The sequence below is a fragment of the Camarhynchus parvulus genome, unplaced genomic scaffold (genome assembly GCF_901933205.1).
Source record: "Camarhynchus parvulus unplaced genomic scaffold, STF_HiC, whole genome shotgun sequence".
Taxonomy (NCBI): Eukaryota; Metazoa; Chordata; class Aves; order Passeriformes; family Thraupidae; genus Camarhynchus; species Camarhynchus parvulus.
In genome coordinates, this window is record NW_022148077.1 from 24845 (window position 1) to 51185 (window position 26341).

Below are 26341 nucleotides of genomic sequence, written 5' to 3' on the forward strand. Positions count from 1 at the left end.
GAAATGCAACCCAAATTCTCCTGGCTGTCTCCTTGGATTTAGTCCTGATAGCAATGGTCTGCTGCAGGTTTCAGGCTCTCTTTCAGAGCTGTGGGCTCTGCTTCCAGCTGCCCTCCAAGTGCTCCAGGCTGTCCCCGCTCAGTGCTGGCCCCAGGAACTGCTCTGTGCAGGATCCTGAGCAGCACTGGAGCTCCTGGCAGCAGAGCACACAGCAATCCTGCAGATTCCCTCCTTTGATGAACAGAGGAAGCCCCAACAGCGAGGGAAGAGGCAGCCTGGCTTCCCAGGGAGTTCAGTCTGAACTCAGAACAGGAAAACAGAGCTTCTCTTCAGCTCAGCCAGCTCTGTCTGTCTGTCCCAGGTCAGCAGATGCAGCTGGTGAGATCAAAAACTTTTCCCCCATCTCTTTGTAGCTCACTTCTAAATTGCTGTGGGGAGTTTCTGCCAAGAAAGCTCCTCTATTGTTCCAGGGATTGGAAAGAGCAAGATTTGGCTGGATGCTTTCACAGTAAAAGCTTCACTATTTGATGTAGGAAGAAATAATTAGGGAAAGCTGAGGTGTCACTGCATCAAATTTAAAATTTAAATAATATTTTAATAAGAAACTCATTAGTTTGACAAAAATAACTTTCATCAGCTAGCAGCATCACAAAGGCATGGCTCAAAGTTTGAGGAAGAACCTGCCTTCAAATTCAGAACCATCTAAAATGAGGGCTTTTCCTGAGCACTGCAGCTGAGCTCCTCCCAGGGCAAGCACTGGATCCAGCTCCTCTGCACCTGACCCTCCTTCACTGGCAGGGACAACCCAGGTAAGGGTGACAAAAACAGGGAATGTTGCTCAAGTAACATAACTGAGAAGGGAGCTTAAATTCTGCACTGTGGAAAGGCAGGGGCTGAGCAGAGCTTGGCAGTCCTGGTGTCTGTCCTGGTGGCCCTGATCCAGCTCTTCCCTGCATGAAGAGGCCAGGAACATCACCAGGATGGTGCAGGGGGATGATGCAGTGCAGTTTTCTCCACAGACTCGGCTTCCAAGTGCTTCCTTGAAATGTTCAGACCTTCCCAAACTGCTCAGCAGAAGAGCAGCTGGAAACAAAACCTGGCAGTGGAACCACTTGTCCAAGCTGGTTGAACCCTTGCTGAAACAAATGGCATCCCTTGGCAGGAGCAGCCTGCAACCAGCCCCTCCAAAAATCACTCAAGGGACTTGTTTCCAGAGTCCAGTTCCTTGTGGCTCCTGCGGAGTTCACAGCCCTGGTCCTTGCAGGCTCTCAGAGCTCCATCCCAGCTCAGTGGTTCTGAGGGCAGGTTTTCCTCGTGTGCCCAGGCTGGTGGCAAATGCTGCAGGTCCGTGGCTTCTTGGCAGCAGATGCTGAGGAGAGATTGCCTGGTCTCTTGGCCTTGCTTCCCAACCCTCTGGAGTATCCATTGCTGCCAAAGTGGTTCAAAGAGTCATCTCCAGAAGGGCCTAGAGATAAACAACTTGAATTTAAGGATCTTTGAAAACATAAATAGGTGAGAAACACAAGGTAAGTTCAAAATAGCAGATCAAAGATTCTCAGATTATTCCTGAACCTGCACTTGCTTCAGACTTGTCTGAACTGTGAAATGTTACCCATTTGTTTTGCAGCATTAGAGAGATGTGGGAACATGGGGAAGCTGATCTGCCTGCTTGCATGCTCTGGTCTGCAGCTGAAGCAGAAACAAAACATGGCAGAGAAGAACTTGGGGTTTAAGTAGTTTTGAAAGTTTGATTTTGCCCCTTCAGGCTCAAATGTCTGAGGAGGAGGAGGATCTCTGAGACCACATATCCCCCTCTGTACCTGGTTATGTCCCTTTCTGACAGTTCTCTCTCTTTTGCACTCTTGTTTTGTCATTATTTTTCTTTTAGCATCTTTCCACACAGTTTCATCTCTGATCAAAGCTCCAGAATGACTTGCCCTTTCCCTGTACCCCCAAACTAGGGCAGAGGGAGCAGCACATTTTCCCTGGCATGCCAGGTGGGTTTGAATGTCTCCAGAGAGGGACACTCTATCACCTTCCTGGACAGCTGTTCCAGAGCTCTGCCACCTTTAATGTAAAGAAGTTCTTCCTCATGTTGAGGTCAAACTTCTTGTGTTTTAGTTTCTGGCCATTGCTCCTCATCCTGTCACTGGGCACCACCAAAAAAAGCCTGGCACCATCCTTCCCTGAGATATTTACATGCATTAATGAGATCCCCTCTCAGTCTTCTCTAAACTAAACAGGCCCAGCTCCCTCAGCCAGAGAGATGCTTCAGAAACCCCACCACCTTTGTGGCCTCCCCTGGACCCTCTCCAGCAGCTCCTTGTTCTGCTCAGCTGAAGAACAGCCTGCAGCCCTGCAGTGTGCCCCCAGCCCGGCCGTACCTGGTGCCATGTTCTCATCTGCCCACTGGAAGAAGCCACACTGCTGCTCCCGGGGTTTGGGGCAGGTGTGGAACTGCCTCCCCTTGTTGGGGCCGTCCTTCTGCACGGTGCGCGTCACCGCGGGCTGGTCACACCTGCACACCGTGCCACCGCCACCTGCAGCGTCCCAGCTGCTGCTTCCCAAGGGCTCCCTGCCTCCTCCTGGCCGCTGGAATCCTGCTGGGGTTCTTCCAGCAGCGGGCTGGAGCGGCGTGGAGCTGCCTCTGTCCTGTGGCTGCTCGTCAGCCCAGAGGAAGAAGTTGCAGGTGCCGGAGCTGCACTTGTAGAACTGGCGGCCCTTGTTGGGGCCGTCCTTGCGCACGGTCAGCAGCAGCGCCTCGCTCCCACAGTTGCACACCACAGCATTGCCATCATCTGCAGCAGCTGGAGGAGCAGCCCTGAGGGTCCTGGAGGAGTTGATGGAGAGCAGGTGTCCCCGTGCCTGGTTTGAGGTCCCCCTGGCTTGCCTGGTCTCACTGCTGGATCTGTTCAGGGAATGGTTGGCCTGCAGGCGGTGCCCTGGTTGGGTGGTGGAGGATGCAGGTTGGGATGATCTGTGCAAGTACTTGAGGTCCAAAAGCTCTTTCAGCATCTCATCACAGCCTCCAATGCAGCCAACGAACTCCAGGGGCATCACAGGGGGAACGCTGCCCTTCTTGAATTTAAACTTCAGTCTGCAAGGAAAGGAAGAGTCAAAGTCTCCCAATTTCTCATCAACAGACCTCAGTTTATACTTGGACTTTTATTGTTTTGATTCTGCTATATGGAGGCCAGTTTCCCCAGCCCCTCTTCTTTCCATTCCCAGGCCAAGTGCTGCTCCAGCTTTCCAAGACTGGAATGGAAAATGGTTGCCCAGCTTAGCCCAGGGAAGTCTCTGCCCCAGTGTCCAACAAGGGATAACTGGCATGACCTACCTGTGAACTGGATGGGGTTTACACACATCACAGATGCTCTCATCCCTGGTCACATCCACCACGAAATCAGGGAACCAGACTGCAGTTTTACAGGCTGGATAGCCCATGCAGCTGAGGTAGAACCTGCCGAGGGACAGAGGCACTGGATGAGGAAGAGGCAAACTCAAGACATTTGGGAATCCATTCTTGTGTCTTCTCAGCCATCAGAAATTGTCAGAACTGCAATTTTACAGGGGAAATACCTACTTGAGAAGAGATTCAGCTGAGTCCACACAGCCCACATAGCTGCTGGAGTCAGCAAGCTGCAGCCCAGAGTTTCCAAGCTTTTACCAAAGGAGGTAAATGAGAGCCTGGAGAAACACAAACCAACACAGGAGGCTACAAGAGGGAAGGTCACCAACCCGCCATTCTTCCTGGTCTTCAGGACCATGTCACTGTTGCACTGGGGACATTTCTGAACAGAAAGGGGCGTTGCTGGGTACACCTCATCTTGCTCTGGAACTTCTGCAGCTTCTCCCAGATACTGAGCCAGGGCCTGGTCCAACCTGTAAAGAAACAAGCACAGCAATGAGGTGCTGCAGTGACTCAGAGCCTGCTGCCCCCCACACAGCCCTTCTGAGCTCCTCCACGAGCACATTGACTCAGCACCACATTTCTGGAACAGGAAAGGTGTGGGTACAATATCAGAGGTCAGTGCATGTTGCTATCCCCAAATTTAATCTTAACTGCTCATCCTGGTTTAAACCCTTAGCTGGGAGGAACTCCTGACAGCATGCCAGGCTTTGAGTCATCCTTTCCCACACAAATACCACAACATAGGGGGCAGAGCTCCAGGGAAAGAGTGTGACAGGATCCCCCACTTCAGACTGAGACCCAGAAGAGCAGCCAGCACCTCCCAGCAAAACAAAGCAAAAGGAAGAGGGCAAAGACAGCACTCACTTGTTGGCTCTGGCTACAGCTTCAATGAAGACTTGCTTGTACTTCTGGACCTGCTGCTGCAACACTACAGATTTGTCTTTCTTCCCCTCACAGATCAGTTTTAGATCAGCCTCCAGCTCAGCTCGAAGGTCAGGCTTGGACATCTCGTAGCCCATGGAATCATAGCCTGAGGAATATGTGGAAAGGTAAGTGAAAGGAAGGAGCCAGTAAGGCCTCTGGCACCTTTGTGAGGGCTCTCTGCTCACCTTCCACCAGCCCCATGCCCAGCTGGCCGGGCAGGAAGCGCTGATCTGCCGTGAGCCCCACGTACATCCGCGTCTTGATCGTCTCGATGTGCTCGGCGTGGGTGGCATCAGTCCCTGGAAGCAGAGAGATGTCAGCCAAATCAGGAGCCAAGAAGTGATTTCCCCAATGCCCAGGGACAAGGACAAAACTTATGGTGAGGAGCAGCACTGCCCTTGTGTCCTGCTGGCACTGAGGCCAGCAAGGTGCGGGCAGCACACGCTGAACCCAAAATTTCCCACCTCCCTGGGGACTGGAGGCACTCTGCAGGCTCCTGAGGATTTTTGGACTTAGCCCTTTATATCCCTTTTTTCTGCACATTTAAGTAACTTCTTATCTACAGCAACATTTGGTGAATTCCCTGGGGAGAATTCCCTCTGCCAAGAGCAAGAGGCCACGCTGCCCAGTACTGACCAATGCCGTGTTTTTCCATGAGAGCAATGAGATCTGCTTCTGTGAGGAGCAGGGGAGGACTGGTTTCCCCATCCACCATCTCCACCGTGGTGGGCTGAAAGTGAGACCCTTTCTGATACAGCGGGATAACCTGGAGGGAAGGAGACTCTCTTTGAAACTGCTTCCTGGTCCATTCACTCAGGACAAAGGCTCTGAGTTAAATAGCCAGAAATGGTCAAAAGATGTTGTGCAGAGAGATCTAAAGTTGGCAGTGAAGTGCTACTTTAGCTTCTCCCACTTATGTTACTCAAGGGAATTACCTTATCACTCCACTTGTCATAGGGATACACTTCCAGGTAATTTCTGGCCAGGATCATGAGTCCTTGAGCAATGAATTGCTCGTTGGCGATGTCGATCTCCACAGTTGTTTCCTGTCCTTTGGCATCTTGAGAGCAGCAAGCCAAGAAGTGGCGCACGATGAACTCATAGAGTCTCTGCTCATTGCCCTGAGATCAAACAGTGAGAAGGGTGAGTGTCCTCCCAGGTTAATAAGACATCACAAAATCAGTGGGATCTCAGGTGAGGATTTTGTGCTAATGACCACGTTAAGATTTTATCTTTCTTTATCAAGCAACACAAGCCATCCAGTTCCCTCTGGATACACCCACCTGCAAGTTGCTGGCGTATTTTGTGGGGTGAATGGGAGGGTGAGCCTGATCAGATTTGGTTCCACTCCGAGGGGTCGGCCCACCCTCATCCAAAATCCTCTGTGCAAACCCTCCCCAGTTTGGGTCCTGTGTTTGCTGTTCTACCAAGGCAGAGAGGTTCAGCTCCTTGGGGAAAATGTTGGTCTCAGTTCGAGGGTAACTAATGAACCTTAGGAAGAAAGACAGGAGAGCACTTTGAGAGTTGCTCCAAGATGCTTCCCATTTTGAACAAAAAGCCATTTAGTTTTAGAAGAATTAAGTTGACCAAGCCAAGTCTTGCTTTCTTACCCTTTAGTATAGAGTTTTTCTGCTATTGTCATTGTTTCCTTTGCATTTATTTTCAGTTTGCGGGAAGCCAATTTTTCCAGTTCCTGCATTGGGAAGAGCCAGAAAACCCAAAAGTATTAGTGGATAATTCAAAGCAGTGAGTAAAACATCTGTTCAAAGCTCTTTTCAGAGAAACCCTACCCAGAGTTCAAACATACCACAGTGTCCAGGGGCAGGGGCCTCCATTTGCTCTTTGGCTTGCTCACAACATCAACAACAGTTGCTACCGGATCCTAAACAGAGTAAGCAAAACCCACACATCCTTCAGGAGTTTACACAAACTGTTTTTAAAAGTCTTGAGCAAGACAGATACAGGGAATGTTTGGCTGAATCTGGATTATGCAACTATTTACAAGCTTTCCTACCTCCATACACATCTGGTAAAGGACCAGGCACGCCGTGTGATTGAAGAGCCGGTTCCTCTTCCAGTTGAAGACCACGCTGCCGTCCTCATGGTCATGGGTCACTGTGATGGACAACAGAGCTGGCTGATGCAGGAGCCACAAAATGGAAATACCACAAAAGAGCTTGGAAACCTTCCAGCTCTGCTCAGTATTCCCGGCAGAGGAAGAGGAAATTATCGCTGGAGCATTTTTGTGTCAGTTGCTCCAATGTTTTTCCTTTTTATCCACATCAAACCCTTAAAGATGGAGCCCAGGACTGTTTCTCCAAACATACCTTTAATTTTGTAGAAGGCTTCAGGAACAAAAGCCTGGATGGCTTTAAAGCGTTCAACTACAAATCCCAGTGTTGGGAACTGGCAGCTGCCATAGCTGATCAGCTGATCTGCTAAAATATCAGGGAAGATCTTCCGCAGCCTCAGAGTCTGGAATCTGGTGAAGGCAGCACCTGAGGGAACAAAATGAGCACCACAACTGAATACAACAATGCTGAGTGATAATCACAGTATTTCAGATATTTTTAATATTCTGAGCATTAATTTTACTCTGTTTAATACTCAGTTGAAGAAGCTTGTCAGTGCTGCATGAGCTATAAATTTAATATTTGCTTCAAGGAGAAATCTCCTATTTTCAGGAGGAATTTTTTCACTAAAGTGGCTTTTAAACATTGGAATGGATTGCCCAGGGAGGTAGTGGAGTCACCATCCCTGGAGATGTTCAAGAAACAACTGGATGTGGCATTCAGTGCTCTGGTTTACAGGAGGGGATCAGTCACAGGTTGGACTCGGTCTTGGGAGTTGATAATGGGCTGATTTGAAGAGCACTCTCCCAGTAAAACAAGTCTTTTAGTCATATCTGATCTAAAAATCAGTTTTATGAGACTACAGAGAGCATTTCTGCCTTGAGTTGAGGTTCCAGTAGGAGATGTTTACGTGCCTATCCTGAGGTCCAGCTCCTGCCTGACGTCCACGGCGTCGCTGGTTCTCTGGTCAGGCTGGGTGAGGTTCTCACAGGCTGCCCTGACAGCGTGAGGGGTGATCTCGGAGAACCGTGCTCGGAAAACCTGCAGGTTTGGCTTTACTGCAGACACACACACAAGAGAAATCACAGGAACTCCATCACCAACAGAAAGGAGCAACTGATAAACAGCTATTGAGAGAGTGTGCTGTCAACTGATCCTACAGCTTTCCAACAGCTGGATGCATTTCTGGCCTATCACAGCCAGATGTTTATTAGAATTAGCCAGCATTTAACCTGGACACAATAAAATTGAGAATTTGCCTCTGCTAAAGGAGTTGTTAAACCATTAATGGAACTCAGACTGCTGGGGATGCTCTACGCACCAGCTCTGCACACATGGATGATCTCAAAGCCAATGTTCTCTCCTTCTCGATCGCAGTCAGTCCAGATCACCAGGGCTTGGCACTGCTGGATTTCTCGTTCAAGGGTTCTCTGAGAGGAGAAAAACAACACAGGGAGAACATTCCAGGCCACTTGCTCTGTCATTTCATTTCAGAATGACTCACTGAACACCAAATGCAATGTGTATCCATGGAGATGGGTTGTTGCAATAACATTTTGTAATTGTGTGTCTCGGGAGATCAGGCAGCTTTTAAAAGAATTGAGTCATTTATTTACATCTAATTCTGTTAAAAAGTTTGGCTTGGAGCAGGTTGTACCACAATCTGTTTTCTAAAAATGTCTTTTTCTGTAGAACTGAGACACAATCATCAATTCCACCTTGTTGGAAAAAAACATTTCTATTTTTAGCTGTTCCTTCACTGCACTAGTTGTACATGAACAAGAGTTTCAGTGCCACAAATGAACAGCATATACAGTCCTAGGAAATGTAGGAGGAATCTACTAAACTACAGAAATGTGGATGTTAAGGACAAAGGTAAGATCATCCTTCTGTCTGGGACAAGATTTGTTGAACCAACCCCTGAGCTCAGTTTCAAAGTCTTAACCATGATGTACCTTAATGTCCAGGTAATTTTCAGGGCAAAACTTCTCAATTTCAGCATCAAAAAGAGCTAAAGGGTTGCAGCTATGCCTGGAAAACAGAGGAGAAATGTGTGTGTGCATCACATAAACTAAAACACTCTTTGTGAGACACTACCTGGTGCTCTCTGAGTACTGGAATTAATGTATTTTATTACAGGCCTTGTTTCAGATAACAGAAATGAAATGCTGAGTAACATTTCAAAGCAACAGAATGAAAAACCAGCCAGAGAAAACAGCAAATCTGGAAGACAACAAGCAGCTTCTCCTATCTGAAGCCCAGAATACAAAAGGAGGTAAGGCAGAGAAAGCACCTTCCTTCCCAGAACAGCTCCTAGCTGAACAAAGAACACAAACCATCCCATTTTGGAGTCAGTTTAATTCCCTGTGTCTGCCTTGTAACCAGTATTATGTCTTCAGGGGGTTTTAGCACTCTGAGGACAGGAATTTGAAACAATATTTATGCTATTTTCTAAAAAATTTGGAACTCATCACCCTGCTCTGAGTCAGAATTCCTCCCTGCCCCTTTGTCTTTGAGTTTGCAGTGTCAAGGATGGGAACAGGAGGTGACAGGCCCCTCCTGTGAGGGCCAGGAGGTGACAGATCCCTCCTGTGAGGGCCAGGAGGTGACAGAGCCCTTCCCCTCCCTGTCAGGACCACGAGGTACCAACCATTTGCGAAATGGCATGATAAAATCATGAGCCAGTAAATGTCCTGACACGGATGTCATCACCATGGTAACGTTCTGCAAGAGACAGAGCGAGGAAATTAGTGCCCATCACTCACCAAAAACTACCCACAGCCCCAAAATCTCCCTTTGGTTCACAGTTTAAATGATTAGTGACACCTTTCCCCTGTTAATCCCAAAATGGTTTGGGTTGGGAGGGACCTTAAAGCTCATCCAGTGCCACCCCTGCCATGGCTGGGACACCTTCCACTGTCCCAGGCTGCTCCAAGCCCCATCCAACCTGGCCTGGAACAATTCCAGGGATGGAGCAACCATCATAACAAGCTCCATCCATGGCCTTATCCTCAATTTTTGTAGGAAGGTCCCAGTTCTAAACAGCAATGTATTTTTGACTGACATAAAACCAGAAAGTTAAAAGATTTAGAGCAACAAAACAGGTGGTGGAGCAAAGGAAACAATATCTGATTTTTTTCTCATCTTTGGGCAGAATATCACCATGGCTGAAACTGTATTTTGTAACTCCTGACAAATAGCTTTTATTAATTAGTATTTGTACTTCATTAATCCAGCAGCAGATGGAGAGAAAACTCTTACCTGGCCAAACATCTGGTAGTCATATTCATAGATTTTGTTGAACTTGGAAAACCCTTCTCGCTGGAAGGAAAGGACAATTCCTGAGTTTCTGGCTTTTAACAGGACACAATTTCTTAATTTTTTTTAATTAAATTTTTTTAACAGAAAACAAATCCATCCTGCCCTGCTTTGTCCACACTGGGATGGAGCACAAGAGGCACATGGCAAAGGAAAACCAGCTACTGGAGCTAATGGGAATTGCAGTAAAGGGATGGAAATCTCCTGTATCATTTATGGAGACACTGAAATGGTGATTTCCAAGGTAAGAGGATTTTAAACCATTCCTGAAGGTGGTGCCAGGGTTATCTCCCCATGAATAATGAGGAACTGATTTATTTAATGGGGCTGGCCAGTGTTTAGAAACTCCTAACTTGTTCCAAGTGACAAGCAGTGTCCCCAAGGCTACTTCCCACCTAACTGGGACTCATGGAAGTTTCTAGATTGTGTATTTGCTGCTTTTTTTACAGAAGCAGGATGATTGATGTCTTGATTGGGACTGTCAGCACCCAGGTTCTCAATAACACCTTTTATTCAAATAAAGGGGGTTGGAGCCACATGGGGGTCAGCCTCTTTTCCCAGGTGACAAGGTGAGAGGGAACAGCCTCAGGCTGTCCCAGGGAAGTTTTAGGCTGGACATTAGGAAGATTTTTTTCATGGGAAGGGTTATCAAGCATTGCAAGCACCCAGGGAAGTGGTGAAGTCACCACCCCTGGAGGTGTTCAAGGAACACCTCGATGTGGCACTCAGTGCTCTGGTCTGGGTACCAAGGTGGGGATCATGGGCTGGATTCAGAGGTCTTTTTCAACCTCAGTGACTCTCTGATTCTGGTCTAGCAGCACCTTAGTTTGGAAATTCTTTAGTTTGGAAACAGGAAGTGATTATGCAAACTGTTACCACAGCAGCAGAGAGTAGAAATAATTGAATTTTTTCTTCTCCAAACCACAGCCCGTTTTTGCTTTATTTGGTGACCTCCAGTAAACCCCTGACACTTGCTGATGCTGCAGAAGTGCTGCTTTTAGACAGGGAAATGCATGCCAATGGATGGTGTCCATTTTTGAAGCCCATGTTATGCACTGCTAATCCAGGAAGGACCCAGGGAGCCCTCACCATGGGAAGGCAGAGGGAGCTGAGTTCCCACTCTGCTTAACCCACAAGGACCTGAGACTCCCAAATACATTTGGGCAAGTGATATTTGTCCACAGAACATCCTTGTACCCTCGTGTGTTCGGGGACAAAACCAGTGCCAAGTGTGCCATGTGCTGATGTGAAATGGCCATGCCAAGCTCTGCCGGGAGTGCTGGAGCTGCCACACACGGCACAGACCCGCCCCACCCCTGTCTCCGTGCCCCAGGGGCAGCACGATGTGGCTGGGCCGTTCCTACCCGCCGCATCCTCCTGTTGGAGAGCAGCTCGGCGATGCCTCGGGCAGCATCGTTCTTCTCGGCCACGCAGAGCACTTTGCGGATCCTCTGCAGCGCCAGCTCCTCCGCGGCCCGCGAGAAGCAGCGCCAGGGCTGGGGCAGCATCCTGGCCCTGCGGAACAGCCGCACGGACACGTTCATCACAGGAGCTGAGGCCAGAGCATACTGCTGCTGCTGCTGCTCTGCGTCCGGGGCCGGTGCTGCTGGGATGGAGAGATGGCTGGGGTCACCGCTCGGCCACCCCGGGAGGCTCAGGGCAGCCCCTCGGGGATGGAGAAGGTGTCACCCTGCTGCAGGCACAGCTGTCAGGGGGTCCCGCAGCCCGTCCCTCGGCCCTCTGCTGCCCGGCTGGGGCTGCCCTCTCCCCCACAGCCGGGGCAGCGCAGCCCCCTCGCCACCCTGATCCCCCTGGGGATGTCCCTTACCCAGGTTTCCCCCTCGGGCTGTCCCTTATCCAGGGCAGCGCAGTCCCCTCATCACCCTCGATCCCCCTCGGGCTGTCCCTTAACGGGGCAGCGCAGCCCCCTCGTCACCCCAATTCTCCCCTTCTGCTCTCCCTTAACGGGGTAGCGCAGTCCCCTCGTCACCCCCGATCCCCCTTTGGGCTGTCCCTTTCCCAGGGTAGCGCAGTCCCCCATCACCCCCAATCCCCCTCGGGCTGTCCCTTACCGGAGCAGCGCTGTCCCCTCATCACCTCTGATCCCCCTGGGGCTGTCCCTTACCCAGGACAGCGCAGCCCCCTCGCCACCCTAATCCCCCTCGGGTTGTCCCTTACCCGGGGCAGGCCTTTTCTTTCCCTTTCCCTTTTCCTTTCCTTTTGCCCTTTTCTCCCCCGTTCCCCCCTCACCTCCCGGACCTCCCGCGCTCCGCTGTCGCTCGCCCTCACCGTCACGTCCTGCCGTAAAGCGCAGCCGCGGCGGCGGCACGGAACTACAACTCCCGAGATGCTCCGCGGCGCCCCTCCCGCCGCCGCTCCGCCTCGGTTTTCCCCCTTTCCCGCCGCCGCTGGGCGCGTCCCACGGTCGGTAACGACGAAGGGCGACGACGGTAAATATAAACAACTCCAGCTGAGGAAGAGGAGGAAGAGGAGGCGGTGGAGTCGCTTCCTGCCGGCGGGGTCAGAGGCCGCGCGTCATGTGACTCCAAGATGGCTGCGGGTCCGTGAGGAGGCGGCGGCTCCGGCCATGGCGGCGGCGTGAGGGGGACACGGGGCTGCGGCAGCGGCGGGGCCGGGCCGGGGCTGCGCCGGCGCCTCCCGCGGGGCCCGGCGGTGGCGGGGGGACCGGGGGCGCGTCGCTGCTCCATGTCGGTCCCGTCCTGCGGGAAATATGATCAGCGCCCCTGACGTGGTGGCCTTCACCAGGGAGGAGGAGCTGGAGGATGATCTGTACCGCGAGCCGCCCCTGCCCGAGGAGTACTCGGTGCCGCTGTTCCCCTTCTCCGGCCAGGGCGCCAACCCCTGGGCCAAGGTCGCCGGCTCCAAGTTCACCCGGGACTTCATCCTCATCTCCGAGTTCTCGGAGCAAGTGGGGCCCCAGCCCCTGCTGACCATCCCTGATGACGCCAAAGTGTCGGGCACCTTCGATCTCAATTATTTTTCCCTGCGGATCATGTCTGTGGATTACCAGGCATCCTTCGTGGGGCACCCTCCCGGCTCTGCCTACCCGAAGCTGAACTTTGTGGAGGATTCCAAGGTGGTGCTGGGGGACTCCAAGGAAGGGGCCTTTGCCTACGTGCACCACTTGACCCTGTATGACCTGGAAGCCAGGGGCTTTGTCAGGCCCTTCTGCATGGCCTATATTTCTGCTGACGAGCACAAAATCATGCAGCAGTTTCAGGAACTTTCCACCGAGTTCTCCAAAGCCTCCGAATGCCTGAAGACGGGGAACCGGAAAGCTTTTGCCAACGAGCTGGAAAAGAAACTGAAAGATCTTGACTACACCAGGACCGTCCTGCACAACGAGACTGAGCAGCAGAAGAAAGCCAACGACAAGGGGTACTACACAACCCAGGCCATTGAGAAGGCTAATGAGCTGGCCAGCGTGGAAAAGTCGATCATAGAGCACCAAGACCTGCTGAGGCAAATCCGGTCATATCCCTACAGGAAGCTGAAGGACTCTGAATTCCACCCCTACGAGCCAGAGTGTGCCCTGGACCGGGCTGATGTGGGCAGCCATGATCAGGACCCGACTGCCTCTGAGCCTGGTGAAACTCACCTTTACACCCACGTGCCATCCTACACCCCCAAACTCATCAAAGCCAAGTCTGCCAAGTGCTTTGACAAGAAGCTGAAGACACTGGAGGAACTCTGTGATGTTTATTTTTTCACCCAGACCCTTGACCAGTTGCACCATATCGAGAGGACTTTTCGAGGGGATGTTTGTTACCTCCTGACAGAGCAGATCAGCCGGGCTCTCCTCAAGCAACAGAGCGTCACCAACTTCCTCTTTGAGGATGTGTCTTTCCTGGATGAAAAACCTCCTGAAAAACAGTACAGAGGCTGCCAGGGGCTCGGCCAAGATGTCATGGATGAAAAGTGTTTGGAAGAGTCCCTTGCTCCTAAAGTGGTCATCAGCCTGGGCTCCTACAAATCCAGTGTGGAGTGTGTGCCCATCAAGATGGAGCAGGAAATGGAGGACTCTGAAGAACCCAAGATGTCTGAGTCGGTGATGTCTGAGCAGCAGGAGAACCTGGACTATCTGGATGCAGATATCAAAGGCAGCATCAGCAGCGGGGAGAGCATTGAGGTGCTGGGCACGGAGAAGTCGGGCTCTGGGCTGACCAAGTCGGAGAGCCAGGCCAGCCTGCCCGCCATGGCCAGCCCCCAGGCCGGCCGCAGCAAGGTGGGCAGCCGGCGCACGGTCAGCGAGGACAGCATCGAGGTGCTCAGCACGTGTCCCTCCGAGGCCCTCATCCCCGAGGACTTCAAAGCCAGCTACCCAAGTGCCATTAACGAGGAGCCCTATGCGGATGATGACGAGAGAGGCCTTCGCTTCACCCCCAGAGCCAACTTGGGCGTACACCACGGGCAGGACGACATCTCAAAGCAGGAAAGCTTAGTGCAGGTGGATGCCGCCTGTTGTATCGGGAAGGAGAGTCCCAGCTTCCTGGAGCCGCTGGCCGAGCAGCTGGGGCAGAGGCCGTGCGAGGAGGACGGGGTGGTGCGGATCCCGCCGCAGCCCTACCGGGGCCGAAGCAGGGGCTGCGCGGGGGCTTCCCCTCCCACCAGGGCCTCTCAGGGGGGCTCCTGCCCTACGAGCTTGACTCGCGCCACCTGACGGGCAGCAGGGAGGTGAGTAAGAGCAGCCTGGACGAGTGCTCGGACTCCACCAGCCACATCAGCAGCGCCGCCTCCACGTGCTCCGACAGGACCCCGTCCCCCGCGCAGCCGGCGTGCGCGCAGCCCGGGGACAGGCACAGGAAGAGGGCCGGGCAGAACGCGCTGCGCTTCATCCGCCAGTACCCCTTTGCCCACCCCGCCATCTACTCCCTGCTCAGCGGCAGGACCCTGGTGGTGCTGGGAGAGGACGAGGCCATGGTCAAGAGGCTGGTGACGGCGCTCTCCATCTTCGTGCCCAGCTCTGGTGGGTACACCAAGCCCGTGAAGCACTGGGTCACCTCCGCTCTGCACCTGGTGGATTTCCAGAAGTGGAAGTTGATTGGACTGCAGAGGTAAATGCAAGGGTCTGATTGCTTTAGTAGGGTTGAGGTGTGTGGTAAGAGCTTCAACTCAGAGGGCAGTGGGTGTGAAGGGGAGGTCTCTTAATTACCAACGTAGCTGCCGCGAATTTCTGCTGGTGGGATTTATTTTGGAAAATGAGTAGATTTATCCCTGTATCCAGCCTGGCTTGGGAGTTAATCTTTAAAACATCTGCTGGGCACTTGCTGCCTGCCTCAGGTGAGTCACTTGGCCAGGAGGTTTTTGTCTGGCAAAGCAGAGAACAAACACCTGAGTCCTGCTGGGTTCCTGGATGATCTGATACAAGTGTTCCTGGAGTCCCTTGTGTGCTCTGCTTTGCCATCTCCTACTGGAACTCTTCTCACATTTCTAGCTGGAATTTTAGGGTAAATGGTGCTGTGCTGGAAGGGAGGGTTTTCCTTCTGGAGCCTATTGAAGAGGTAATGAGATCTGTAGGTCAGAATTGGAGTGCAGCACCTCAGTCTGTGCTGGTGAGGAAGAAAGGTCCCTGGAGCTGTGCAGGAGCAGTGTTGGGATTGTAGGAAACCTCTGCTTAGGGTGAGAGCTGTCCCAAAAACAAGTGCCCCTTCCCAACACCCAGTCCTGAACTGTGGCTTCACAGCTCATATTAGCAAAGAGTGTTTGCTTAGCTCAAGAGCCCTGCCCTTGTTGATGAAAAGGATTTTTTGTGTGTTCCAGGATGTGTTCTGTGCTTTGGGTGCAGGTATGGCAGGGAATGGCCATTGCTGTCACCAGTGTGGAAAACATGAGTCAGAGTGGCAGGCAGTGCTCAGAGCCAGGCTGGAACAGCTCCTGCAGGAGTGTTTGTAAACAGCAGGAAAATTAAAACACAGAAACCTGCTTGCTGAGCTGCAGAGTATTGTATTGCTGGGGGAAATTATCCAAAACTGTGAGTTTGCTCTCATTTCTATGCTTGTGAGGCAAGATGACAGCTCTGCCAACAGCTGCTCACAAGCTCTCTGTCTGTCAGGGAGGTTTTTAAAAACCCCAAGTGTTTACTCGTTGCTCAATGTTTGTGGTTAGATGCCATTTTTATAAACAGAAATCTTTATTTAAGAGCTGCCTGTTACATGTGTCAGTCATTTCAGCTCTCCGTGGAATGTTAATTAAGTGCTCAGTTTAATGTGGGTGCTCTCCACAAACCATTTGTAGGAGGGCTCTGGGAAGGAATTTAGGGGCTGAACTATTTATTCCAGTAAGGATCTAGTGTCTCCTATGGCCAGGTGCTGCCTGGGCGCTGGGGCTGCCCCTACACCAGTTGGGGCTCCCAGTTAGAGGCTGGGAGCTGTATCTCAGCCCCGCAGCTGCCTGCACAAAGAATGGAGGAGCTGAAGGGTGTGCGTAGGCTGGTAATTTGCATTTCAATAACAGTAGGTGAAGCTTGGTGGGTAATTGTATCCTTGTGAGCTGTGGGTTTGCCCCTGAGTGACAAATAGGCTCAGCCAGGAAATGTTGTGGGTTAAGGATGTTTCTGTCTTTTAGGAAATTCAGAAGGTTCTGCTCCACTCAGGGCTTCGACCACCTCAGAGCAGCTCCATTCCAAAGGGATTTGGGGGGAGCTCTTGGAAGGAGGGGACTGCTTTGGGTTTCTGAGTCACATTGGGAGCCTCCCAGCTGCTGTTCACCAGACATGTCCTATGGGTCCCTCTGCATGTCACTGAGGGAGGGAGCTGACCTGAAGTGTGGTGGTTTATGCTGCAGCATGCACAGTACAGATCAGGGCACGTGGGAATCCGGGGAATCGAGGTTTCTTTAGGATCTGGCAGGCTGCAGAGCCAATTTGTCCCCCCTCTAGGCCTTATTCACCCCCAGAGGTCATGCACAGGGCGCGGACATACCCTGCTGCTCACTGTGGCTCCCCTGCAGCCCTGACCTGTGTGTTACTGTTGCAGGGCAGTGTCCCCTGCCGGGGTGAACGTGCTGCACGCCCTGAGCCGCTACAGCCGCTACCTGAGCATCCTGGACGCCGACAGCAAGACCCTGCGGTGCCCCCTGTACAAGGGCAGCGTGGTGGCCAGGCTGGCCGACCACCGCACCCAGATCAAGCGGGGCAGCACCTACTACATGCACGTGCAGAGCATCCTCACCCAGCTGTGCTCTAAAGCCTTCCTCTTCACCTTCTGCCATCATTTGCACCTTCCCATCAGTGAAAGGGAACCGGAGGAATCCGTTGTGAGTCGCAGGATGAACTTCCTAAAGCTTCAGCTGGGCCTTGCCAATGAAGATATCAAAATCGTGCAGTACTTGGCTGAGCTGCTGAAGCTGCACTACATTCAGGAACCGGGGCAGGGGGGGAGCCCCCTGCTCAGATTTGACTATGTTCCCAGCTTTTTGTACAAAATCTAGCCTTGCTCAGGCCGTGTGCCCACGTGCTCGGGGTCTGACAGAGCTCATCCGTGCTTGGTGTTGCCGCTGTCTGCAGCAGCTCTCACACATGGGGAAGGGGCCCAGGTGTTGGTGTCTCTGCTCCACAGAAATCCGGGGCTGTGGGATCGGATTTCCGGATTTCTGGGTGTTCCCTGTAGCCAAAAGCATAGGTGTTCCATCACATAAACCATCAGGCACTCTGTAAATGTTAGAAGGGGCACTGTTAAAGTGGATCACGGCAGCATCCCGGGGGGTTATGGCATGAGGGGAGGTGATCTCGGGGATCAGTACTGACCAGTGTGCAGCCCCCCATATAGCACAGTGTCCTGCATGCTTCTGCCAGAGCCCTGAGCACTGTCAGGCCCTTCCAGGGCTGTGACCAGAGGTGTAAAGGCCATGTGAAGTTTTGCATCCACCGATGTGACTGTCATGGGAGTGTAGCTCAGAGCCCCCTGGCAGGGCAGCAGCTCACAGGTCTGTGCACAGCCACAGTGGGTGCTGTCCCTTCCTGCACTGAGTTTCTGGGCACTTCCCAGGATAGGCTGTCCCTGGGTGAGTGGGAGCACAGTGGAGGCATACCTGCTTCTCTCCAGAAAGGGTTTCCCAGCGTGGTTAAAATCAGGAAGGTGGAAGCAGTCCCTCCCTGAGCCCCGAGGCGCCGGCCGCTGCGAATGTAGAGCACTGTGCCTTGTTCATTTGTCACATCCCGTTTGCTGGGTGTGGAGGGAGCCTGGGCATCCTCAGGCTGCAGGGAAACTGGGGAAACTCAGTGCATGTGAGGTTGGGGGTGGCTTTTTAAAGGCAGAAGGGAACTGAAGGAGGGGGAGGGCCCCGTTTTTAGGTGCTTTTTGTGGTGGGGAAATGATGTGATTCAGCTGGAGCCACGCTGTGAGACAGCAGGCTGTTACCACAGGCTGGTGAGGTGCAAGTGCTCAGGAGAGATCGGGGATGAATGTACTGGATTCTATGTTTTATTCATAATAGTTTATTTTATTTAATTTTATTTTGTTGGGGAGTTGGTGTTTGTGCTTTGTGGTGAAACAGAGCTGGCATTGCTGCCTGCTGCTCCTGGCTGAGCCGTTGTCATGTCCTGACTACCTCTCCCAGGGCTCCTGGGTGGCTCTGGATGGGGCAGAACTGCTGCTCCCTGAGCCTGGGTACTGAGAACTTTCCCTTTCAAAGCTTCTGTGCCATAAAGGAGGTACCACCAAGGTGGTGACACTCCCAGGTCGTTCTGTCAGTGCCCAAAGCTTTGTGCCCAGGCACAGCGCTTCCCTCTGGAGTCTCGTGGGTGATCCTGGGCCTGGGCTGCTCTGCCCAGTGCCATGCGGCAGCAGCAGCTCCCAAGGTACTTCTAAGTAAGAAAAGTCTTTCTAGGAAAGCTAATCTTGGTTTTAATTCTTTTTAATGCTGATTATGGGGTGAGAGCAGCTGACATCATGCAAGAGCTGATCTGTTCTTTGGTTTGTTGTTTTTTTTTAAACTTCTGTTTATGGTGATAATGTGAGGCAGCTTTGGAGGTGAATGTGATCTTCCTTCTGAGCTTGGGAGGTTTCTGTGTACAGCCTGCGGTTCCCCAGCATGGCTTAGACCCCACTGAGACTTGCTGTGAGACCTGCACTCCTCCAAAACCATGTCTGGAGGCAGGGAGGCTCCTTGGGGAGGCTGTCATTTTGCACCAGCATCAGTGGCTCAGGATCATGCCACCTCCTCCTGTCCCCCTGGAAAGGCTCTCTGGGGTACAAACCAACAGGACAGAAAGTTGTTTTTAAGGTTATTGCTGTTTGTGGTGGCTCAGCCAAGTTGGCCTTGTGGTTCTCTCCAGAGGGATTTCCAGGGTCAGGGGTTGCTTGTGATGGTGTTTGGAGGTCGTGGTTGGAAGCAGGGTGGTGTGGCCTTTGCTGAAGGTGAGCTTCTCACCTTTGTAGCGTGTTCAAAGCCTTTTCCTGTCCTGCCTGTGCCCTCCTGTCTCATGTAAGCTGAGTCTGCTGGTGAAAGGCCTCTGTGTACATCCAATTTTCTGCTTCCTGACGTGACTCAAGGTGTCCCCTGATTGATTCATGCACACCCAAACTTCCACACTAATGCTGAGGTGAGATTCCCTGGGGGAAGAGGGAGATGAGTAATGCAGGTGACACCAAGCCGATGAAAGCTCCCAGCAACCTGCTCTGGAGCAGTGCTCAAACCAGGAGCTTGTTTCCTGCTGGGAAACCACCCAGTGCTGTTTGGGTTTGAGGAGGGAGGGAAGGACAGACAGACTTTTTTCCTGCTGACTCACTCACACGTCTTCCTCCAGCACTGAGTGGGAGAGATGATTCGTGGTGGCTCATTTTAGTCACAGTGGTTTCGACCTGTGGTGTTCAGCTGTGCTCATAAATTGATAAATAACTCACTTCTTGCTCCCTCTGTCCAACCTGTAGTATCTGATATTCAAGGCTGTGTTGAGCAATACTTGCACTGCCACCTGTCTGACCTGCTTCACCTCTCTGCCACAAAGCAGCTCTGACTGGGGAGGATGCCCCAGGGGCTGGAACATCACCCCATTCTCAACAGGAGCTCTGGGATTATCTGCAACTGGGAGCTGTGGAGAAACACACCCTGGAGTGCTTGTCCTCCTCTCAGCAGTGTAACCTCTGAACTTGGACTGGAAAAGGGGGAGTTGACACCGGGCTGTGGCACCTCTGGGCATTTGGAGCCCTCTCTGCTTGTGGTGGCAGAAACTGGGGGGGTTCTGAGGGCAGCTGGTGTCTGGGAGCTGAGTTCCTCTTTCCTCTGTAATTTCTCTGTCTCTGTTCTTCTGCTGCTGTACAGTACAGATCCCTGTATTGGCACTTTAGGATTCCCCCCATCTCTGGTGTGGTACCTCACCAGTTTCTGATATTCACAGCCTAACAACAAACCACAGCCTTTGCACTGACAGCTCTTGCCATGACGTGTGTCTCACCGTCTTGCCTGAGCCATCCTTCCCCGAGGAGCAGGGGGTTCCTGGCAGTGGCAGTGCCACCCTCACCAGCCTTTCAGCTGCCAGAGCCAGCGGTGCCCTGCATGGCCGTGTCCCCTGCTTCTGTGAGTGCTGCCAGCCCAGCATGTCCCCGCTCCCGTACGGCCCCGCTGGCTCCCCCCGGCTGCCAGGGAGGATGGGGAGGTGTTCACCCGATCAGAATTCATCAGAGCAGAAGCCTCTCCCAGCCAGGAGGGAGGGCTCCCGTTCCCCACTCCTGCTCTTCCCAGCCCCTGCTCTGCTCTCCACTAACCCCCCCTGCTTCCAGCTCCCACCCCAGGAGGCTCAGCCATAGCTGTAGGTGATCTTAACCCTACAAAGGTTTCATTTCTCAGAGAACAGTGCTCAGATTTCCTTTCATCTGATAGCAATCACTTCTGAGCAGCTCCACGGCTGCCTTGCCTCGGCAGGGAGGAGCTGCCTATACTCTAGCAATATTCACCGTGGTGGGAGGGTGGGAGAGGCACTCCAGGGGTGGGAGCTGATGGCTCTGTGCCCCCAGGCCAGTTCTTTGGGTTTGATTGAGTGTGAGGGTCCTGAGCCCCTGGTCTGGTGGTGGGAGCCAGCCCACACTGCAGATTCCGGGAGCTGGGCAGGACCTGGGGCTTGTAGCAGCACAGTGAGAAGGCTCCTGTAACAGGGTCTGAGGGAATTCAGGGAGCTGCCCAGGCTGCAGGAGAGCACCTGCCCCAGAGCACAGTGTCAGAGCACCAAACTGCACCCCGATGTTGGAGGGGTCACAAAGCCCCACCCACTGCTCCCTGGGACAGATTTCACTGGAAGGCAGAAGCAGGGTACCCGGTCCTGCCGGCAGCACGGCTGCTGGCACGGGGATGGGGCTGGGCTTGGAGCTGCCTCTGAAGGCTGCCAGGAGGCTGTGATGAATTCTCATCTTATTTTAAAAGCACTGTATCCTATTCCTGCATGTTGAGTTCCGTGTGTGTGCCTGTGCGTGCCGAATGCTTGCGTCAGTAGTTAGGGCGAGTGTGACCGGGAGAAACCCAAGAAGCATGTCTTAGTGTCGTGCTGTAAGTGTCACTGCACAAGAGTTTAACAGATGTTAACACCAAATGACTAGTCTGAGAAATGTACTTTTAAAAAAAATATTTATTTGGGTTCAGATATTTTTGAAATACAAAAAAAAAAAAAAAATTGGTCGTATTTTTTAAAGCTTATAATTCTTGTCATACGTTGTGGTTCAATTCTTAATTTTACCGTGCTTATTAAAAAATGGTTCAACCTAAGCTTTGTGCCAAGGGGTCTGAGAAGACACTGGAGGATCTGGTTAGGATGGAATGGTGATCCCAGGAGGGATGTTCGGGACAAGGCTTGGCCTTGTCATAGCCTGTGGAGGTGGCAAGGCACATAGGATGAAGGGAAATCCTTGAGGCTGAAACCAGGGGGATTTTAGTGGCTGTGAGGTTCCTTGTGCAGCTGGAGCCCCTGTCCCTCACACTGCCATGGGCAGGGTGTCCAGGGAATGTGGACAGACCAGCCTACATCTCATCTGCTGCTCCACAGCCAGCAGGAGCTGCATGGCACCTGGCCATGAGGTGAGTAAGGGTGACCTGGTGCTCGGTGACACAGTGCTGAAGGGCTGGTGTCCCCACAGGTGTTGTACTCATGGCGTCCCTGCGCCCCACATGGGAGGGGAAAGGGGAGTAAGAGCCAAAGGAGGAGCTGCTGGTGCAGCTCCACAGGGAAGGGCTGGGAGAAGGCACTGAGGTGTTGGTGTCAGGCTGGGGATTGTGGGTGTGCCATGATCCTGGGTGCTCCCGTGGCTCTGGGAGCGGGCATGGCTGTGTCCCCTTACAGGACAGGCAGCCCCGGCAGCGGGAACGTGGCTGCGAAGGCTTCCACCTCTTCCTTCAATGCCTTCAGCTCCCCACGGTATTTTGGGTCCTCCAACTTGTCCTTGAATTCCTTCAGCGTGGCCTTGGGGCTCATGTCCTTCTGCACATGCAGAGCCAGCTCGATCCCTGCCAGGATGGAGATGTCTGGGTCAGCCCTCACAGCTGCTGCAGCCCAGGGCTCTCCCAGCCCTGCTGCCCCCTGGGACACAGCTCTGCTCCCTCCCTCCTTCCCATCTCAGGGACTTGCTGCCCAGGGACACAACTTGGAACTCCTGAGGACAACTGGGAGAGAACTGCAAGAGGGACAGGCTTTCAGCCCACTGCCTGCAGTGGGGAGAGTTTGGCTGGTCCCAGCTGTGGCCAGATGCCCTCTCCCACATCCAGATGTGGAGGTAGGATGGATATTCCTCTTTGGTGGGTGTGCTCCCTTGCCAGCTGGTGCCTCACCCAGGGGAGCTGCCCTGATCCAGGCTGGTGCTGGAGCTGAGGCTCCCCAGGCCCCCAGCTCACCTTTGTGGATGTACTGGGCCACCTTGCGGAAATCCTCCTGCCGGAAGCCGCGCGAGGTCAGAGCCGGGGTCCCAAAGCGAAGGCCGCTGGGCCGCAGGGCACTGACATCACCTGCAGCACAACGATGCACGTGTGACCCAACCTGGCACCGAAACCAGCACCTGTGGGCTTCCAGCCTGGCTCCTGGGATGGAGCAGGGGCTGGCAGAGCTTGTGGGATCCCTCACCAGGGCACGTGTTCTTGTTGCAAGCGATGGAGCAGAGCTCCAGCACCCGCTCGGCCCGGCCGCCGTCTGTGCCTTTGCTGCGCAGGTCCACCAGGATCAGGTGATTGTCAGAGCCCCCTGCAAAGAGAGGGCTTTGGTGGGATTGGGGAAGTGCTTCAGCAAAAGAAGACTTGAGATCTTACAAGGGGTGAGGAATTGTGCCAACAGAGCCTTGCCCGTGGTGTCCTTGAAGAGCTGCCCAGGTCAGCCCCATTCCACTGCTGAGATGTGTCCTCACCTGTGACAATGTCGTAGCCCATCTCCATCAGTGCTGATGAGAGTGCCTTGCAGTTGGCCACCACCTGCTGCTGGTAAGCCTTGAACTCGGGTGTCATGGCCTGATGCAGTGCCACGGCAATCCCTGTGGATAGAGGAGGCAATGGCACTGCCAGCAGAAGCTATACTGGAGCTGAATGAAAAAATGGACTGATCCTTTGCCCTCACCAGGTTGGTGGCATTGCTATGAGCCAAAACACAGGATAGGACAGGCTTGGTCACTCCTTGGGCAATGCTGGATCAACCAGCTGCCTTTTGCCACAGTGTCCCCAGGCTGTGAGCCCTGTAGGGCAGCTGGAGCCTCCCGTGCTGCTGCTGGGGGTCAGAGCCCTGCCAGGACACCTTTGCCAGCTCCCTCTGCCATGCTGGAGCTGGCAGCCAGCCTGGCTGCATACCTGCAATGGCATGGTTGTGTGGGCCTCCCTGCAGCCCCGGGAACACCGCCTGGTTGATGAGGCTCTCCAGGTTGTAGAGGGTCTCCTTGCCTGTCTTGGGGTCCACACTGCGGGTGCCTGTGAGACAGGGAGGACATGGTCACAAGGCAGCACAGCCACCCTTCTCCCACGAGCTGCTTTTACCCCCTGGCTGCTCACAGCAGGCACAGTGGTTGTTCCTCTTCAAATCTGAGCCAGGGTTAGCCCGGGAAAGCTTCCTAGACACTCCCAGGATCTTTCTGCCCTCCCTCCTTCCCAGTTAGAGCAGGAAGGAGCGTTAGCTTGCAGCGTTTCTCGCGGCACCCCGGGCACCTTTGCGGTAGAAGATCATTCCAGCCCTGCAGCCCCGCAGGGTCTTGTGGGTGGTGGTGGAGACGATGTCACAGTGCTCGAAGGGCGAGGGCACCACGCCGGCGGCCACCAGCCCGCTGATGTGCGCCATGTCGGCCATGAGGAACGCCCCGTTGTCATCGGCGATCTTCCGCATGCGGGCGTAGTCCAGGTTCCGCGAGTAGCAGCTGACTCCTGCGGGGATGGGCGGTGAGGGGGGGACAGGAGGGGACAGGAGCAGATGTGCAGGACCCTGGCACAGCCCCAGGACCCGGCCTGCAGTGCAGCCAGCCCAGCAGGCTGTACACAAGCACAGTACACAAGCTCCTTCCGGGGTGGTTGTGTTGGAGGTTTCCTCCTGGCACTGCAGCATCCATGGGGTTCAGGGAGCCACCCCCACCCCGGCTGTGCCACCAGGGAGGTTGGTACAGGTGTGATCCTTACCTGCTATGATCAGCTTGGGGTGGAAGAGCCGGGCATTCTCCTCCAGCTTGTCATAGTCGATGTAACCAGTCTTGGGGTTGACCTGGGAGAGGAAGAGCAGGGTTCAGCCACCTCGCTGTGGTGAAGATCAGCTGCAGTGCTGTCCTGCAGGAGGGAGTGCTGGCACTTTTAACTTTAACAGGCACCAACACTTATGGTAACTGCATCCTGGCTCTGTCTGGAGCAGCTCCCTACCTTGTAGGGCATGGACTCAAAGAAGACAGAGGTGGCAGAGATCTTCTTCTTCTCTGTCATGAAGCCGTGGGTGAGGTGGCCACCGTCGGGCAGGTCCAGCCCCATGATCCTGCCGTGGGGCTCCACCAGGGCCGTGTACACTGCAAAGTTTGCAGGTGACCCTGCAGAGAGAGCACATTGGGCTGGTTATGAATGCTGGGGCACACAGGGGCCTGGGCAAACTTTCTGGCTCTCCTGAGCACCCCAGTACCTGAGTAGGGCTGGACATTGACTCCCCACTTCTGGGGGTCGAGCTGGTAAGCCTGCAGGGCTCGCTTCTGGCACAGCCTCTCCAGCTCGTCCACAAACTCTGTCCCGCCGTAGTACCTGCAGTGCAGGACAGGGCAGGGCTAAAACCAAACTCAGTACTCAGAACGGGCCCTGTGACCAGGCTGGGGACAAACTGGGGTGATGCCCCTTTTGTGCAGCCACAGCAGATGTGACCCTGCTGAGACTGTCCCCTGTGTGGCCAAGGACAGAGGCTGAGAAGGTCAGAGCCTGTCCTGGAAGAGCCTGGCTGCCAGCACAAGGACCCTGCTTCCCTCTCTGAGGTGAGGCCTGGCAGGATGGGGGGTTCCTCTCCCACCCTGCCAGGGTTTGGGTTGGTGGGCCTTAGCCCCAGCCCCATACCTCTGTCCTGGGTAGCCCTCAGAGTATTTGTTGTTCATGCAGGATCCCAGAGCCTCCAGGACTGCTCGGCTTGCAAAGTTCTCCGATGCAATTAACTCCAGCCCCAACCTCTGCCGCTGCTTCTCCTTCTTGATGATGTTGTGCACCTTTGGGAGAGGAGAGAAATGGCTTCAGCCATCTCTGCACGGAGATGTGGATGTTCCACCACAGGAACAGGGCTTGGCAAGGTGCTGGAGAAGAGAGATGTGATCCCTTCTTGGTGCAGCTGATCCTGACCAGTCACAGAGGGCACAGAGGATGGATGGGCTCCAACAGCTCAGCCTTGGACCCTGCCATGTCCTTGGCTTGACAAGGTCAGCATCTCCATGGCTGGCTGGGGGATGAATGAAGCAGCTGGGCAGGAGCCAGGAAGGGGCTCTCACCTCGGGGTCATTGGTGTCCAGTGGCTCCATCACCATCTTGTTATGGGAGGCCCAGAGCTCGGCGCTGGGAAGGCCCTGTGTTGAGCTCGCCATGGTGCTGCTGCTGGGTCTGAGTCACCTGCCAGGGGAGCAGGGAGTCTGTGGGATGGCAGCAGGGCTGGGTGCCTCCACATCTGCCTGTGTGCTGCCTGCTGCCATCCCACATATTCCCTGGGAACAGCCATGGGCTGTTGGGTGAGGAAAACACACAACCCTCAGGCTTCCCCTGCTGAGTTAAGATCAGTTTGTTAATTACTGTGCTTTGATAAGTCTGATACTCTCCCATCACCACCCCTCCTTGAGCTCCCCCTGCCCAGCTCAGCAGTGCCTGATGTTTAATTTCAAGGGCAGTGAAGTGCTCGTACCCACAGATCTCAATTTTAACACACACTGTGATGCCCAGCACACTTAAACCTCTTGGCTGCTTTCCCTTGGGCAAACCCCAGCGGATCAGAGTCCTGCCCCAAACCCTGACTGAAGCATCCTGTGGAGCTGAGAGGCCCTGAGAGGCAGCAGCTCTGCCTCTGCTGGGTTCCACGGCATGGGTGATGCCCAGGCCTGGCAGGAGCCCTCTGGCCCAGTTGATGCTGCTTTTGGGGAAGGAGTAACAGCCTAGCTGCTGCCTTAGCAGAAAACAATCCATCTTTTTACTCATTAACCCCCAAGGA

General features: G+C 53.6%; 3 protein-coding genes across 8 annotated transcripts; 1 reads left to right on the top strand and 2 right to left on the bottom strand.

Moving 5' to 3' along the window:
- Positions 1–559: 559 nt before the first annotated feature.
- Positions 560–12135, bottom strand: TOP3A (DNA topoisomerase III alpha). 6 transcript variants are annotated; one of them, XM_030969710.1, is made up of 20 exons: positions 12016–12135; positions 11091–11392; positions 9670–9729; positions 9059–9132; positions 8364–8439; positions 7730–7838; positions 7323–7466; positions 6664–6834; positions 6351–6451; positions 6144–6218; positions 5947–6029; positions 5620–5827; positions 5272–5457; positions 4973–5102; positions 4522–4635; positions 4277–4442; positions 3739–3882; positions 3338–3460; positions 2385–3097; positions 560–1465 (listed from the first exon to the last, which is right to left on the bottom strand). In XM_030969710.1, the coding sequence occupies exons 2-20, from the start codon at positions 11268–11270 to the stop codon at positions 1287–1289; spliced, it is 3036 nt and encodes a 1011-aa protein (XP_030825570.1). In that variant the 5' UTR covers positions 11271–11392; positions 12016–12135; the 3' UTR covers positions 560–1286. The 6 variants fall into 6 exon arrangements, with proteins under 6 accessions (XP_030825570.1, XP_030825572.1, XP_030825575.1 ...); XM_030969712.1 differs by lacking the exon at positions 12016–12135 and adding an exon at positions 11986–12003 and having other exon boundaries at positions 1287–1465; XM_030969715.1 differs by lacking the exon at positions 12016–12135 and adding an exon at positions 11986–12002 and having other exon boundaries at positions 1287–1465; positions 11091–11332.
- A 243-nt stretch (positions 12136–12378) lies between these two features.
- On the top strand, positions 12379–20624 carry SMCR8 (SMCR8-C9orf72 complex subunit). The gene is given in 3 exon segments (XM_030969721.1): positions 12379–14366; positions 14369–14801; positions 16722–20624. Coding segments are annotated over 3 exon segments (2796 nt in total). The 5' UTR covers positions 12379–12457; the 3' UTR covers positions 17176–20624.
- Positions 20625–21000: 376 nt separating this feature from the next.
- On the bottom strand, positions 21001–25747 carry SHMT1 (serine hydroxymethyltransferase 1). The gene is made up of 11 exons (XM_030969709.1): positions 25635–25747; positions 25213–25358; positions 24794–24909; positions 24544–24704; positions 24310–24391; positions 23848–24060; positions 23497–23613; positions 23064–23186; positions 22787–22903; positions 22561–22671; positions 21001–22176 (listed from the first exon to the last, which is right to left on the bottom strand). Exons 1-11 carry the CDS (start codon positions 25725–25727, stop codon positions 22007–22009), a joined length of 1449 nt encoding a protein of 482 aa, XP_030825569.1. The 5' UTR covers positions 25728–25747; the 3' UTR covers positions 21001–22006.
- Between the last annotated feature and the right edge of the window lie 594 nt (positions 25748–26341).